The 17,903-nt window shown below is 39.6% G+C and overlaps 1 protein-coding gene across 1 annotated transcript in view; it reads right to left on the minus strand.

Moving 5' to 3' along the window:
- IARS2 (isoleucyl-tRNA synthetase 2, mitochondrial) overlaps nucleotides 1–17,903 on the minus strand; it is a 56,280-nt gene that overhangs the window by 35,006 nt on the left and 3,371 nt on the right. The window contains exons 3-11 of the mRNA XM_054449975.2: nucleotides 12,519–12,678; nucleotides 10,884–11,032; nucleotides 10,749–10,798; nucleotides 10,557–10,666; nucleotides 10,384–10,474; nucleotides 9,595–9,710; nucleotides 7,106–7,275; nucleotides 6,031–6,121; nucleotides 2,139–2,290 (exon numbers count right to left, since the gene is read on the minus strand). Coding sequence (XP_054305950.1) covers nucleotides 2,139–2,290; nucleotides 6,031–6,121; nucleotides 7,106–7,275; nucleotides 9,595–9,710; nucleotides 10,384–10,474; nucleotides 10,557–10,666; nucleotides 10,749–10,798; nucleotides 10,884–11,032; nucleotides 12,519–12,678 — 1,089 coding nt within the window. The remainder of the gene's footprint in view (nucleotides 1–2,138; nucleotides 2,291–6,030; nucleotides 6,122–7,105; nucleotides 7,276–9,594; nucleotides 9,711–10,383; nucleotides 10,475–10,556; nucleotides 10,667–10,748; nucleotides 10,799–10,883; nucleotides 11,033–12,518; nucleotides 12,679–17,903) is intronic.

Consider the following 17,903-nt stretch of genomic DNA (forward strand, 5'->3'; position numbering starts at 1 on the left):
CATTAATAAAAGCATTTTCACATTTTCAAAGGTTTAAACGGTTTCCTCGCTCACTGTAACTACCAGAAGTCCCCTCCCCCAAAGCTCTCTGTAGCACCACCTATTGGCAGAATGGCAAAATCTCTACAAATCAATTTGATTAATACTATACTGGGTTTAAAAGTCTAAGAAATGTGAATATTGAATAGATATTTGATTTTGCTAAGGAATAACTATTACTTTTTAAAGGTGGTGATAATGGCATGGGAATTATGCTTTAAAGAGTTTGGCCGAGCGTGGTGGCTCACGTCTGTAATCCCAGCACTTTGGGAGGCCAAGGAGGGCAGATCACCTGAGGTCAGGAGTTCAAGACCAGCCTGGCCAACATGGAGAAACCCTGTCTCTACCAAAAATACAAAAAAATTAGCCGGGCATGGTGGTGCATGCCTATATCCCAGCTAATCAGAAGGCTTAGGCAGGGAATCGCTTGAACCCGGGAGGTGGAGGTTGCTGTGAGCCAAGATCACACCATTGCACTCCAGCCTGGGCAACAAAAGTGAAACTCCATCTCAAAAAAATAAATAAATAAATACAGAGTTTATCTTTGGCTCACACCTGTAATCCCAGCACTCTGGGAGGCCGACGCAGGCGGACTGCTTGAGCTCAGGAGTTCAACACCAACCAGGGCAACTTGACAAAACCCTATCTCTAGAAAAAATACAAAAATTAGCCAGATGTGGTGGCACAGGCCTGTAGTCCCAGCTACTCAGGAGGCTGAGGTGGGAGAATAGGTTGAGTCCAGGAGGTGGAGGTTGCAGTGAGCTGAGATCACACCACCGCACTCCAGCCTGGGTGAAAGAGCAAGACCCTGTTTCAAAAAAAAAGAGTTTATCTTTCAAATATATGTGCTAAAATATCGCCGGGACAATATATAATATGGAAGAAATAATGCCTGGAGTTTGCTTCAAAATAATCCAACTGTTAAGGGGTAAAAAGTGGGTGGTCGGAGGGGTGTAGATAAAAACAAAATTAACCAAAAGTTGATTATTGTTGAAACGGAGTGATGGGAATACGACAACACATTATCCTATTCTCACTACTTCTGCAAAGAACAATTTTTAACTTTACAAAAAAGTTAAAAAAAAAAACTTGGCTTAAATATATTGCGTCAGACTTAAGACGTTCTACAACCAAAAATTGGTGCAGAGCTGCAATTTACAAATTTTAACATTGACAAAGAAGAGAGGCTTTAGATGAAGAAAAAAACAAAACGCACTATATATTACAGTTGTCCACATTACACAAGTATAGAAAGTATAAACTGCTATAAAAAACTTTGGCAAGGACCCCAAATTGCCAGGCCAATAAATGAACCAGCTAAATACAGTAGTATCTTTGAAACTGTAAAGCAAAATACCTATATATTCGACCTGGTTAACACATATATATTTAAGCTCTTTCATTAAATAGAATCAAGTTGTGAGAGATGTTTACACACACACACACATATATATATACACCCATATAGAAAGATACATATTAAATGAAAGGGCTCAAATATATATTAAGTATTTAGAATACCAGTTATAAGTATTTGTTACCCCCAAAGCAACAACTTTGTATATTTTTCATATTGTTAGTTTTTCTTTTTAATATGCTTCCTTTGTAACTAGAACAGTAACTTTTTAAATTGATTGCAATTTCAATCTTAAGGAAGCAAAGGGTTTAAAAAAGTTTTACTGACTGCTTATTATGTATCAGACCGTATTCTGGAAACTTGTATTTCCTTACTCCATGAGATACGCATTATTACCACTTTATATAGATGAGGAAACAGAGGCAGTGGCAGGTTAAACTAGGTAACACAGTTCTGTCCAAATTCTATGCAACTTTGACTACATTGGGCAAGAAAGTCTATCTACTAACAGTGTGATTTGGACAAATCACTCAACCTCTTTATACCTCATTTCTCACACATGTATAATGAAAAAATGGAAGTCCAAGGTCCTTCCAGATCCAAAATTCTACAATTTTATGAAACTAAATCATAATAGCAGCAATCCCCATTACTCCTGAAACCCCACCTCAACCTCACATGCAGCCCCTTTATACTGAGGGAATGATACACCCGACCCCTTAAAACAGGATGCTTTTTATACCTTGGCTGCAGTCTTAATATCCGTGATGTTTATAAACCACTGCTTGCTGGCACGAATAACCACGGGTTTCTTGGTCCTCCAGTCATAGGGATAGCTGTGCACCAACTTTTCCTCTTTCAACAAATTCTTTGCAGTCTGAAGCATCTTTATAACTTAAAAAAAAAACAAAAAAAACCACCAAATTAGACATAATTAAAAAGTACTGTGAAAATCCTAAAAATGCTCTAAACTTCCAGAAAATACTAAATCTGCAGCAACAGGTGGCAATAAGAGCAGTCACCCTGCCGGCCGCAGTGGCTCACGCCTGTCATCCCAGCACTTTGGGAGGCTGAGGCAGGCAGATCACGAGGTCAGGAGTTCGAGACCAGCCTGACCAACATGGTGAAACCTCGTCTCTACTAAAAATACAAAAATCAGCCAGGCATGGTGGAGTGTGCCTGTAATCCCAGCTACTCAGGAGGCTGAGGCAGGAGAATCGCTTGAACCTGGGAGGCAGAGGTTGCAGTGAGCCAAGATGGCGCCACCACACTCCAGCCTGGGTGACAGAGCAAGACTCCATTTCAAAAAAAAAAAAGAGTAGTCAACTTGGCTGGGCATGGTGGCTCACGCCTGTAAACCCAACAATTTGGGAGGCAGAGACGAGAGGATCACTTGAGGTCAGGAGTTCAAGACCAGCCTGGCCTGCATGGTGAAACCCCATCTCTATTAAAAAAACAAAAAAAATTAGCAGGGCATAGTGGCGTGCGCCTGTAATCCCAGCTACTTGGGAGGCTGAGGTGGGAGAATCATTTGAACCTAGGCTAAAGCAGAGGCTGCAGTGAACTGAGATTGCAGTGAACCGAGATTGCGCCACCGCACTCCAGCCTGGGCAACAAAGTGAGACTCTGTCTTACAAAAAAAAATAAAATAAAAAAGAGTAGTCACCTTCCAGGTATCAAAGGTGTGCCCTGGGATTCTCCCGGCAAAAAAAAGCAGGGACTGTAAAATCTTAATCAGACTCCAAATTATGCCACTTCTACCTCTTTTCATGTCAAAGAAAAGATGAACAGATTATATCTAGAATTCTACATTTGAAGTTTAGATCCATAATCTTTCATGCCATGAATCTTAAAACGGTCTCCAGGTAATCTGGAGGAAACCAGGTGTAGTGGGTTGAACTGTGTCCCCAAGAAGATCTAACCCCCAGCACTAGTGAATGTGACCTTACTTGGGAATCAGGCCTCTGCAGATGTAATCAAGTTTAGATGAGGTCACACTGTATTAGGCAGCACTGGTGTTCTTAGAGGAGGATAGAAAGAAGATTATGTTTTTGCCACTGATTCAGTCATGTGAAACTCATCTCATTACCCTTTTGTGGGTTTGAAGCTGCTGTCTCTAAAAGTGCCATCTCATTGTGCTTAGTATCAGTCAATGCTAGAGAAATCTTGAAGAGCTTATGTACAAAACTTTTTTAAATTTTTGTATTACTTTGAAACTTTGCTTCTTTGGGTTTGTGGCGCCCTGGCCACCCAATTTGACTGTGACAGTCCTCTACAGTCTGTGAGCTGGCAGATTTTTTTTTTTTTTTTTTTTTTGAGATGGAGTCTTGCTCTGTTGCCCAGGATGGAGTGCAATGGTGCGGTCTCAGCTCACTGCAACCTCTGCCTCCCAGGTTCAAGTGATTCTCCTGCCTCACCCTCCCGAGTAGCTGGGATTACAGGCACCTACCACCACACCTGGCTAATTTTTTGTATTTTTAGTAGAGACAGGGTTTCACCATGTTGGCCAGGCTGGTCTCGAACTCCTGACCTCGTGATCCATCCGTTTCAGCCTCCCAAAGCACTGGGATTATAGGGGTGAGCCACCATGCCTGGTCGGGCTGGCAGTCTGCTGATCTTTTAGTTTCTTTCTCTACCCAATCTCCACTTTCTGGTAAGGTTTCTGTAAAGTCTGTCAGGTGTACATCCTGCAGCTTACTGGTTTAAAACGTACTGTCCTTTGATATAGTCTTTTTGGGGCCAATTGGGAGAAACAGAAATCAATACTCCACCTGCTTTGATACTGAATATTGACAAGTGTCTTTTTGAAATAAAGAACCAGTCCCTCCAATAAAAAAAAAAAAAAAAAAAAAAAGAGGATTTACAGAGAGACATTTAAGACCTAAAGAAGGTGGCTGGGTACGGTGGCTCACACCTATAATCCCAACACTCTGGAAGGCCTAGGCAGGTGGATCACTTGGGGCCGGGAGTTAGAGACCAGCCTGGCCAACATGGTGAAACCCTGTCTCTATTAAAAATAAAAGACAGGCCAGGTGCGGTGGCTCATGCCTGTAAACCCAGTACTTCGGGAGGCCAGGGTAAACCCTGTCTCTATTAAAAATAAAAGACAGGCCAGGTGCGGTGGCTCATGCCTGTAAACCCAGTACTTTGGGAGGCCAGGGTGGGTGGATCACGAGGTCAGGAGATCGAGACTGTCCTGGCTAATACTGTGAAACCCCATCTCTACTAAAAATACAAAAAATTAGCTGGGCATGGTGGCAGGCGCCTGTACTCCCAGCTACTCGGGAGGCTGAGGCAGGAGAACGCATGAACCCGGGAGGCAGAGCTTGCAGTGAGCCAAGATCACGCCACTGTACTCCAGCCTGGGCAACAGAGCGAGAGTCCGTCTCAAAAAAATAAAATAAAAAATAAAAACATTATGGCCTGACATAGTGAGGGCTCACGCCTGTAATCCCAGCACTTTGGGAGGCCGAGGTGGGCAGATCACCTGAGGTCAGGAGTTCAAGACCAGCCTGGCCAACATGGTGAAACCCCATCTCTACTAAAAATACAAAAATTAGCTGGGAGTAGTGGTGTGTATCCTGTAATCCCAGCTACTTGGGAGGCTGAGGCAAGAGAATTGCTTGAACCCAGGAGGCAGAGGGTGTAGTGAGCTGAGATCACACCACTGCACTCCAGCCTGGGCAATAGAGTGAGACTGTGTCTCAAAAAAAAAAAATTAGCTGGGTGTGGTGGTGTATGCCTGTAATCCCATCTGCTCGGGAGGCTAAGGCACAAGAATCACTTGAACCCAGGACACAGAGGTGGCAGTGAGCTGAAAGCATGCCACTGCACACCAACCTGAGTGAGAAAGTGAGACTCTGTCTCGAAAAAACAAGTAAGATCTAAAGAAGGCCATGTGACAAGAGAGGCAGAGAGTGGAGTAACGCAGTTATAAACCAAGGAATGCCAAGGATTTCCAGGAGCCACCAAAAGCTAGAAAGAGGCAAGTAAGGATTCTCCCATAAAACCTTCAGGAAAACATGATCCTGCCAGTACCATGAATTTAGACTTCTAGCTTCCAGCACTTGAGAGAATAAATTTCTGTTGTTTCAAACCACCAAGTTTACGGTGATTTTTTACAGTAGCCCTAGAAAAGTAATATATCAGGTCTAATTAGCCTTAGTCTTAGTGTGGGCAAAGAAAGGTTTTCATAGCACTTGGTCTCTGAATCTGTAAAGACAGACAGAAAGACAATTCAAGGCTGGAGGATTCCCAAAATTCTAATACATAAATCATGCCATATAGGTCAGTTATTTACAAGGGTTAAAAAGTGAGTAGGGAATGTGTAATTTACAGTCAACATCCAGCCCTGATCTTGATTGTATCCTTCCACAAAAGTAATACTGCTGATTATTATCTCCATAGCCCTAAAATAACTTCACTCCCTGTTGACTGCCCTGACTTGCTTAAATAAACCAGCTTCAAAGCAAAAGATGAAAAAGTCCCAAACTCCATTTTAAAACATATGACAAAACAAGACATAATTTATTTTTTTGTTTCTGTTAAAGTATAAGAAGGGAAAATAGGTAGCAAAGGTTACTGCTAGATACTTTTCAGAAAACATGTATGATATCAACAGATATGATGCTCACCCACATCAGTTCCCTCTTCAAGGACAGCCTTGTTTTGAAGTTCAGGACCTGCAACATCTGTGAAAACTCCATCTTCGTCCACTAAACAATCCTATAAAGTATCATTTTGAACAATTAAAATATCAAGACATTTTCTCTTATGACAATATCTGGCAAAACAATATATATAAAACATCTCAGTATAGCCTAGTCTTTTTCTACATTGAAACTCTAGGTACTTGGCCGGGCACGGCACTCAGGCCTGTAATCCCAGCACTTCGGGAGGTCGAGGTGGGCGGATCGCTTGAGGTCAGGCATTCAAGACTAGCCTGGCCAACATGGTGAAACCCACTTCCACTAAAAATACAAAAATTAGCCAGGCATGGTGGTGTGCACCCGTAGTCCCAGCTACTCGGGAGGCTGAGGCAGGAGAATCGCTTGAACCCTGGAGGTAGAGGTTGCAGTGAGCTGAGATCATACCACACCACTGCACTCCAGCCTGGGCGACACAGCAAGACTCCATCTCAAAAAAAAAAGAAAAAGAAATAGGAATTTGTGAATTTTATACATTTAAATCACCAAAGCCAAAATGTGTTATTGAAGCATATACATAAACTTTAATAACGAAAGTAACAAAATATATTAAAACATCTTTGAGTGGTCTCTATTGTTTCCAAATCTATGCCTATATACACAGTTATTCCCTTTCAGACTCACCTTCTAACTAAATGGAAATACTTGCTAAGTAACTGAAGTATGTAAAGTAAATGTAGAGAGGACTGTTCAGCTAAAACAAACAGGCTTTTTCAGGGAGTAAAAGTAATTTGTCTATGTGACTTGATACTAGAAAAAAAGTATTTTAAAAGTGCCCCATGACATATATTCTTCAATTCTAATGTGCTAACTTTCTCTTAATTTGGGGAAATCTTTTTCAATTAGTACGAATTAAAGAAACTTTAGAGTACTACACAAACCTAAGCACTTCACAATTATGATGACAAAAGTCATCATTTTTAAAAAATGAAGATGTTGGTTAGAATTTATCATTTCCTTTTATTAAGATGAATAATTAAAAATGATAAAAGAGGAACAGTACCATGGGCAGGTTGTGCTGAGATGCTACACCGTAATCTTCCATACCATGAGCTGGGGCTGTGTGAACCAATCCTGTTCCTTTTGCCATGGTCACATGATTTGCAGGTAAAAGAGGAGAGGCTTTATCAGGAATTAACGGATGACTGCAAGTACCATTTTCCAAATCTACACCTGTGGGGAAAGAAAACCACTATTAAGAATCATTTTATATGGCAAATCTATCTCCTTAAGCTTAGCAATAGAACATCAGGTTAAATGTGCAGAATCTAGAACAATACTGGCTAGGCTTAAATTCCAGCTTCCCCTTTAACTTGTTCTGTGACCTTCTGGAATCTATAAAATGCAGATAATTATGGTTCCCACCTCAGAGGGTTGCTGTGAAAATAAACAGAGTTAATGTAGTTTAAGTGTTTTGATACTTACTGCATCTACCACTTAATACTCTCCCTCACCACCCTCCCAAAAAGATCTCTAAGTAATTAATAAGAAATAACTCATTTTTTTCTGGAAAGGAAACCTACCCCATACAAATTACTTCATTTTTAGCTCTTCAACATTTCTACTACTTTAATAAGTAGTAGCTATGTGACACCAGCTTATTTTGACAGAGATAAGAAATATATATACTCCTCCACAATATGGTGACTCAAATAGCAACTCAATAATTATCTGACAGTAAGAATTTGAAACAATTATGCTATCTAGACAAAAGATCTTTAAATTCAACCTTAACACTTTCAAAAATCTTGTGATTTTTAGATTCTATGATAACGTATAACTTGACAATGAAGTCTTTAATATCCTCTGCATTTATAAAAGAGCAGGGGGCTGGGTGCAGTAGCTCATGTGTGTAATTGCAGCACTTTGGGAGGCTGAGGCAGGAAGACTGCTTGAGCCCAGGAGTTTGAAACAAGCCTGGGCAACACAGTGAGAGAGGGTGTGAAGTAAATTATTATTTTGGTTTTTATTTTTACTACCCTATTGCACCAAAGAGGACCGAATGGTCTTAAAAATTCTTAAGCTCCTTTCCTGCCTCTGACATAAAAATCTTTTTATTTTTGTTAAGGTTGTTTAAACTTCTCATTGGCTTGTATCTGAACTGATTAATTTAGAGGGCTTTCCTATTTAGCTAGGCAGTCTTTCTAGGCAGTTTCTGTATCTTTATTCATGTGATTGATTTTTTAGCAAGAAATTAAAAGATATATCACACCTAAGGATCAAAGATAATTTTAGGCCAGGCAAGGTGGCTCAAGTCTATAATCCTAGCACTTTGGGAGGCAGAGGCAGGAGGAACACTTGAGCTCAGGAGTTCAAGACCTGCCTGGGCAACGTAGTGAGACTTCATCTCTTTAAAAATAAAATAAAATAAAATTTTAGTCCAGGCACAGTGGCTCATGCCCATAATCCCAGCACTTTGGAAGACCAAGACAGGAGGATCACTTGAGGCCAGGAGTTCAAGACCAACCTGGGCAATGTAGCAAGACCTCATCTCTACCAAAAACAATTAAAAATTAGCCCAGCATGGTGGCACACACTTATAGTCCCAGCTACTCAAGAGGCTGAGGCAGGAAGATCACTTGAACCTAGGATCCGGAGGCTGCAGTGAGCCAAGACGGCACCACTGCACTCCAGCCTGGGCAACAGAGCAAGACCACATCTCAAAACAAAACAAAGAACAACAACAACAAAAAGCTAATTTTAAACTTCCCTAGACTTCCATAATTATATTTCAAAGCAGTCACTACCTCAAAAGTCCCAAATTATAGCTCACAAAGAATTATTTTGGGCTAGGCAGAGTGGCTTACGCCTTTAATCCCAGCACTTTGGCAGGCCAAGGCAGGCAGATCACTTGAGCCCAGGAATTCCAGACCAGTCTGGGCTACACAACAATTCATCTCTGTAAAACATTTTTTCAAAATTAGCCGGGTGTGGTGGCATGTGCCTATAGTCCCAGCTACTTGGGTGGCCAGGGCAGGAGGATTGCTTGAGCCTGGGAGTTTGAGGCTGCAATGAGCTGACTGGACCACTGCATTCCAGCATGGGCAACAGCAGGAGACCCTGCCTCTTTAAAAAATAAAATAAAATTCCTTTGATAGAAGAACTGCTTTCTGAATAATTTTCAGAACTTATTCAATCCTTTATTAAAATTATGTATCAAAAAATAAGTACATTTATTTCCTTTCTTGCTACTTTTATTAAAACAGATAAAAACAATTTTAAAAATTAATTTTGCATAAAATTTTACCAAGTAACTACTGGATATTGCCAGAAATTAGTTTTATCTGTTGTATATTTATCAATATTCATATTTTTCTACACTCTTATCATGCTTAATGTATATTCTCCTTTAGTGTAATCAATGTAAAATGTATTCTAGAAAGGTAGAGGCCATATCTGTTTCAATTCACAATAGGCAGTTCAGCAAAGTAGTAAATTCAAGTCAGCCCAATACTTTGATGACTATGTTGTCAGATATCTAAAAATCTTCACCTGAAAATGTTGAAATAGTCTCAAATGTTGTTTCCAAAGTAGAAGCAACAGAGGCTACTTTATCTGCAGCCAGTACGTAGAGGTCTCCAGACTTAGAACATTTCACAACAGCATACCTAACACAAAATTTTAGGAGAAATTACTAATAATGAAACAAGAAAAGCCACAGATACCATTTTAATTTTTAAATAATCATTTTAGAAAAAACTGACTTCAGGCCAGGCACGGTGGTTCACGTCTGTAATCCCAGCACTTTGGGAGGCCGAGGCAGGTGGATCACCTGAGGATGGGAGTTTGCAACTAGCCTCACCAACATAGAGAAACCCCATCTCTACTAAAAATACAAAATAAGCCGGGTGTGGTGGCGCATGCCTGTAATCCCATAATCCCAGCTACTCAGGAGGCTGAGGTAGGAGAATTGCTTGAACCCAGGAGGTGGAGGTTGTGGTAAGCTGAGATCGCGCCACTGCACTCCAGCCTGGGCAACAAAAGGCAAAACTCAGTCGCCAAAAAAAAAAAAAAGAAAAAAGAAAAAACTGACTTCAAGATCAAACTGTACTATTTTCAAAACACTTCATAACTTATACTTCTATTTCATTTTCCCAAAAAGCCAGATAAGGTGATAAAAAGGATCACCTAAAGGTTAATAAAATCTATATGAACATAATAACTAAGTTATAATTCATTAAATTTTAAAATAACAAAGAGGATAAAATAAATTCAAAATAATGTTAATAATGGAATAGATTCTATTTGTGTATAAAACAAAAAATGCAATAATATACCCACTTTGATTCAGGCATATAGCAAACAGCTTCATTGGCTGGAATCGTCCAAGGTTGTGTGGTCCAGACCAAAATACTAACAGGAGATGAACCATCTGTGAAAATAAAATTGTAAATATGTTAGCAAATGGGATAATTCTATAACTTTAGTACACTCAAGCTATGAAAAAATCTTACCTATAAGAGATGTCAATTTAGGAGAAGGTTTTAAGAGAGGAAATTTTACATATATTGAACGACTGACATGCTCAGGATTATATTCAAGTTCTGCTTCAGCCAATGCAGTCCTAAGGTTTAAAAATATTAAACATAAATATTTGGAAGCCTCACAAATTTTCCCCTTTTAATTACCAAAAAATGCATATATACCTAGATGACGGAGACCAAAACACAGGTTTGTAAGATCGATAAACCAAGCCCTATAAAAGACAAAAATATGATGTTAAAAGTAGAATTTTGTAACACATACTAAAATCTACTCGAAGAGAAAAAATACTTCTTTACCTTATCATACATTTGGTAAAAAGTTCTCAACTGTTTGGCTTCATACTTCCCATCAAATGTATAGTAGCAATTATTCCAATCTGCCATTATTCCCCAACGAATAAATGCTGATTTCTGTTTCTCAATGGCTGCTTTAGCGAATGATCTAGCTAAAAAAAAGACGAAAAAAAGCTTTTAAAAAACCAATGAATTCGAATTCTTAAACATGGTTTAGCATGTATCTCTCTAAATGCAAATGCTGTAGACAGTTTAGAATGCAATTTTTTTTTTTCTTTTTTTTTTGAGACAGAGTCTCGCTGTCGCCCAGGCTGGAGTGCAGTGGTGCGAGTGGCGCAATCTCGGCTCACTGCAAGCTCCGCCTCCCGGGTTCACGCCATTCTCCTGCCTCAGCCTCCCGAGTACCTGGGACTACAGGCACCCACCACCACGCCCGGCTAATTTTTTTGTAGTTTTAGTAGAGACGGGGTTTCACCGTGTTAGCCAGGATGGTCTGGATCTCCTGACCTCGTGATCTACCCGCCTTGGCCTCCCAAAGTGCTGGGATTACAGGCCTGAGCCACTGCACCCGGGCACAAAATTTTTTTTTTTTTGAGATGGAGTCTTGCTCTGTTGCCCAGGTTGGAGTGCAGTGGCGGATCTCAGCTCACTATAACCTCTGCCACCCAGGTTCAAGCAATTCTCATGCCTCAGCCTCCCAAGTAGCTGGGACTACAGGCGTGCGCCACCACGCCCGGCTAATTATTTGGTATTTTCAGTAGAAATGGGGTTTTGCCATGTTGGCCAGGCTGGTCTCAAACTCCTCACCTTAGGTGATCCACCTCCCTCAGCCTCCCAAAGTGCTAGGATTACAGGTGTCAGCCACTGTGCTGGCCTATAAAATTTTTTAATAGAAAAATAATTTGAAGGTCAACAGTGTTCAGAAGATACCTACAACAAATTCTAAAATTAACTGGAATTGCAAAAGTTAAAATTTTATTACTGTCTTCTGTATTTTCCAGACTTTATACAATGACCTCACATTTAGGACAAATAAACTGGAAAAATTATTCCTTATTGTTTTGTAATTTAAGAAAAGGTCAGATAACAATTTTCATTTCATTATACACAAAAAATCAATCAGAATATCAAATCTAAGCCAATGATAATAGATTTCACAAGGAAGTAAAAAAATCTTCACAGTTACATCCAAATGTACAATAGTATAACATATAAGAAAAAGAGAGTCCTCCCTGACCCAGTCGACTGAAGAAAAAGGATCAAATAAGAGATTAATGTAAAATATATGTATTTTAGAATTGAATTTTGGCTTAACACCTGAAATCAGTCAACAAGCCCCCTTGAGGAAAGTAAAAAAAAGAATTTACCAAAAAATAGTTTTATAAAATATGAACATTAAGAAACTGAGAATGCAATCAGAAATGCTCACAAAGTCTTTCCTTCAATATCCAAACATAAGTTCTTACAAAAATCAATGAAATAAAATCTGAATTTTCTGTGACAGAAAGGCATTTCCAATAGATCTCATTATAAGCAAACCAAACCCAAACAAAAGGTTCATTTGGTAAAGTTCCGACTTTTCCAAGGACCCTAAGTGTTTACAAATATCATTTTAAAACAGAAATAGAGATTATTTACCTTTCTCTCTAATTTCCATAGCTGAAAGATTCTGAGCTGTTCTACCAAGTTCTGATAATACTTTTATTTCAATGGGCAACCCATGACAATCCCAGCCGGGCACAAAATGTATTTTGGAGCCATTCATCATATGGAATCGATTGGCTATGTCTTTCAAAATCTGCAAAGATAAAATGATAATTATCATTCACACATAAAACATTTGGCCTACAATTTATGTTCTTTTTTTAAACTTAATACCATTTTTAAAACTGCAATTTGAAAGGAAACGTATAAATTAACTCATAAAAAACTACTAACACAAATAGTCTAATATTATTTATATTGAGCTAAGAAATATCATCAAACCATTGCAGAACTTACAGTGTACTCAGAGAATGGAATATTGTGGTTAACTCTGTCATTGACAAACCCTTACTAAAACAGTAGACCTCTTCATTAGGTATAGTTCTAGAACTAATTTACCTTTTTAAGTTCATTTTAGATACTAGAGGGCAGCAGAGCCTTTTAAAAAATATATTACCATAGCTGAATGGGGGAATCAAAGGCAAAGGATAGATTTGGCTCCAAGCTCAATTTCCTTCTTCCCAAGAGGAAACAGTGCTCTGACCACTAGCCCACTAGTCCAGAAAACAATTTCCTCCTTTCCATACCTATCAAAAGTAGAAAAGATATTATTATATTCTCCTCCCATCCCTTCCCCCCTTTAAAAATTCTAATTTCAAACTGTTTACTAATGAACAGGAAGGAGTCCTGTGATCTGAGTGGTTGTCACATTAAAAAAAAAAATTCATCTAGCTATACATACTTAAGATTGGTACACTTTACTCTGGGTATATTATTTAAATTAATCATCATATAAATAACCTCCTTTCTACTTATCTCTTTGGAAATTGTTTTTTTTTTTTTTTTTTTTTTCTTTTTTTTTATTATTATTATTATAATTATTATTATTATACTTTAGGCTCTATGGTACATGTGCGCAACGTGCAGGTAAGTTACATATGTATACATGTGCCATGCTGGTGCGCTGCACCCACCAACTCGTCATCCAGCATTAGGTATATCTCCCAATGCTATCCCTCCCCCCTCCCCCCACCCCACAACAGTCCCCGAAGTGTGATGTTCCCCTTCCTGTGTCCATGTGTTCTCATTGTTCAATTCTCACCTATGAGTGAGAATATGCAGTGTTTGGCCCTTTGTTCTTGCGATAGTTTACTGAGAATGATGATTTCCAATTTCATCCATGTCCCTACAAAGGACGTGAACTCATCATTTTTTATGGCTGCATAGTATTCCATGGTGTATATGTGCCACATTTTCTTAATCCAGTCTATCATTGTTGGACATTTGGGTTGGTTCCAAGTCTTTGCTATTGTGAATAATGCCGCAATAAACATACGTGTGCATGTGTCTTTATAGCAGCATGATTTATAGTCCTTTGGGTATATACCCAGTAATGGGATGGCTGGGTCAAATGGAATTTCTAATTCTAGATCCCTGAGGAATCGCCACACTGACCTCCACAAGGGTTGAACTAGTTTACAGTCCCACCAACAGTGTAAAAGTGTTCCTATTTCTCCACATCCTCTCCAGCACCTGTTGTTTCCTGACTTTTTAATGATTGCCATTCTAACTGGTGTGAGATGGTATCTCATTGTGGTTTTGATTTGCATTTCTCTGATGGCCAGTGATGGTGAGCATTTTTTCATGTGTTTTTTGGCTGCATAAATGTCTTCTTTTGAGAAGTGTCTGTTCATGTCCTTCGCCCACTTTTTGATGGGGTTGTTTGTTTTTTTCTTGTAAATTTGTTGGAGTTCATTGTAGATTCTGGATATTAGCCCTTTGTCAGATGAGTAGGTTGCGAAAATTTTCTCCCATTTTGTAGGTTGCCTGTTCACTCTGATGGTAGTTTCCTTTGCTGTGCAGAAGCTCTTTAGTTTAATTAGATCCCATTTGTCAATTTTGGCTTTTGTTGCCATTGCTTTTGGAGTTTTAGACATGAAGTCCTTGCCCATGCCTATGTCCTGAATGGTATTGCCTAGGTTTTCTTCTAGGGTTTTTATGGTTTTAGGTCTAACATTTAAGTCTTTAATCCATCTTGAATTAATTTTTGTATAAGGTGTAAGGAAGGGATCCAGTTTCAGCTTTCTACATATGGCTAGCCAGTTTTCCCAGCACCATTTATTAAATAGGGAATCCTTTCCCCATTTCTTGTTTTTGTCAGGTTTGTCAAAGATCAGATAGTTGTAGATATGTGACGTTATTTCTGAGGGCTCTGTTCTGTTCCATTGATCTATATCTCTGTTTTGGTACCAGTACCATGCTGTTTTGGTTACTGTAGCCTTGTAGTATAGTTTGAAGTCAGGTAGCGTGATGCCTCCAGCTTTGTTCTTTTGGCTTAGGATTGACTTGGCGATGCGGGCTCTTTTTTGGTGCTAAAAACTCTCAATAAATTAGGTATTGATGGGACGTATCTCAAAATAATAAGAGCTATTTATGACAAACCCACAACCAATATCATACTGAATGGGCAAAAACTGGAAGCATTCCCTTTGAAAACTGGCACAAGACAGGGATGCCCTCTCTCACCACTTCTATTCAACATAGTGTTGGAAGTTCTGGCCAGGGCAATTAGGCAAGAGAAGGAAATCAAGGGTATTCAATTAGGAAAAGAGGAAGTCAAATTGTCCCTGTTTGCAGATGACATGATAGTATATCTAGAAAACCCCATTGTCTCAGCCCAAAATCTCCTTGAGCTGATAAGCAACTTCAGCAAAGTCTCAGGATACAAAATCAATGTACAAAAATCACAAGCATTCTTATACATCAATAACAGACAAACAGAGAGCCAAATCATGAGTGAACTCCCATTCACAATTGCTTCAAAGAGAATAAAATACCTAGGAATCCAACTTACAAGGGATGTGAAGGACCTCTTCAAGGAGAACTACAAACCACTGCTCAAGGAAATAAAAGAGGATACAAACAAATGGAAGAACATTCCATGCTCATGGGTAGGAAGAATCAATATCATGAAAATGGCCATCCTGCCCAAGGTAATTTACAGATTCAATGCCATCCCCATCAAGTTACCAATGACTTTCTTCACAGAATTGGAAAAACTACTTTAAAGTTCATATGGAAATTGTTTACTTATTTTTTTGTCTCTTCCCTGTAAAACATAAACTCCATGAAATCAGAGAGCCCATCTGTCCTCTTCACCCATGAATTCCAGCCTTTCGAATGGTTTCTGGCACTAGTCTATAAATATTTATCAAATACACGAATACACGGATGCATATATGCTCTAAACAATGGTATCTTATATAGTAGCCACTGGCCACATGTGATTTTTGGTGCTAGTCCGAATTCAGATGTAATGATGTAAATTATAAAATATATACCTGATTTCAAACATGTGTTACGAAAATGTGATATATCTCAAAAATGTTTTACATTGACTGTATGTTGAAATGATACTTTAGATATGTTGAGTTAAATGTAATATTAAAATTAATTTCACTTGTTTCTTTTCATTATTTTCTGGGACCACCAGAAAAATTTTAACTTACCTACGTGGCACAAATTTGTAGCTTGAATTATATTTCTTATATTTCTTTTTTTTTTTGAGATGGAGTCTCGCTCTGTCGCCCAAGCTGGAGAACAGTGGCGCAATCTCAGCTCACTGCAACCTCTGCCTCCCAGGTTCAAGTGATTCTCCTGCCTCAGCCTCCTAAGTAGCTGGATTACAGGCACATGCCACCATGCCCAGCTAATTTTTTTGTATTTTCAGTAGAGAGAGGGTTTCACCATGTTGGTCAGGCCGGTCTCGAACTCCCGACCTGATGATCTGCCCGCCTCAGCCTCCCAAAGTGCTGGGATTACAGGCATGACCCACCACGCCCAGCCACTTGCATTGTATTTCTACTGAATAGTGTTGCTTTCAGACATATGAACAGGATGAAATCAATCACTGGAACTAATAATTAACAGTGTACCTAATAAGGATTCTTAAATGTAATAATAAAATATAATATATGAAGCCTCTAGTGAAAAGAATAGTAGCAATATAATAGGAATATTTTACTAACTCCTCAGTATCAAACACCACCCTCCTCCTCCCCAAAAAAAGTTCCTCCATACTTTTGAGAGTCATTTATCTCTGTTCCTTTCATTTTTCTAAGATTCATGCATTGCTTTGTTTGACAGATAAACATCTGAATGCCTACTATATGTCAAGAATTTTTCTAGGAACCTAGAATATGGTAGTAAACAAAAACGACAAGGTCTTTTTTTCTCATGGAGGAACACAGAATATATACCAACATATCACACACTATGGAGAAAAAAGCAAATTATAGGGTTAGAAAATGACCTTTAGGGGCTGGGGGTGGTACCATTTTAGAGGGAAGTCAGGAGAGCCTGATAAGATGACATTTGAACAGAATCTGAAAGAAATGAGGAGGTGATCCATGTGAATATTCTGGTGATGCATTCTAGGAAGAGGAAAAAGCAAGCAGGACTATAATTAGCATGTGTGAGGAAGAGCAAGAATTGGTCCTCTCCTAGTTCCAAAGTGCCCATGCTCTTTGCTAAGGGCTTCAAGAAGGCTTCTCTTCATGTGAGAGATAGTTTTGTAAGATGCCACTGTTTTGGCCAGGTGCAGTGGCTCACGCCTGTAATCCCAGCACTTTGAGAGGCCGAGGCGGGTGGATCACGAGGTCAGGAGATCGAGACCATCCTGGCTAACACGGTGAAACCCCGTCTCTACTAAAAAATAATACTAATACAAAAAATTAGCCGGGCATGGTGGCAGGCGCCTGTGGTCCCAGCTACTCGGGAGGCTGAGGCAGGAGAATGGCGTGAACCTGGGAGGCGGAGCTTGCAGTGAGCGGAGATTGCGCCACTGCACTCCAGCCTGGGTGACAGCGCGACACTCTGTCTCAAAGAACAACAACAAAAAAGACGCCACTGTTTTTTAGGCAATTATTCCTTTGTCCTCAATCCACATGGAGCTGGCTCCCTCTGCTCCAGCTCCAAGAGTAAAAATGTGATCCACTGTAGCCATTAACATATTCTATCCCCAAGTCTGCAATGACTGATTCAGAAATAGATGTGCGACCCAAATCAGGCCAATAAGATTCAATTTCAGGACTTTTATAAGAATTGTTGGGGGCCAGACGCGGTGGCTCACGCCTGTAATCCCAGCACTTTGGGAGGCAGAGGCGGGCGGATCACGAGGTCAGGAGATCGAGATCATCCTGGCTAACACAGTGAAACCCTATCTCTACTTAAAATACAAAAAATTAGCCGGGCGTGGTGGCAGGCGACTGTAGTCCCAGCTACTTGGGAGGCTGAGGCAGGAGAATCGCTTGGATCCGG

This window comes from Pongo pygmaeus, chromosome 1 (assembly GCF_028885625.2).
Source record: "Pongo pygmaeus isolate AG05252 chromosome 1, NHGRI_mPonPyg2-v2.0_pri, whole genome shotgun sequence".
NCBI lineage: Eukaryota > Metazoa > Chordata > Mammalia > Primates > Hominidae > Pongo > Pongo pygmaeus.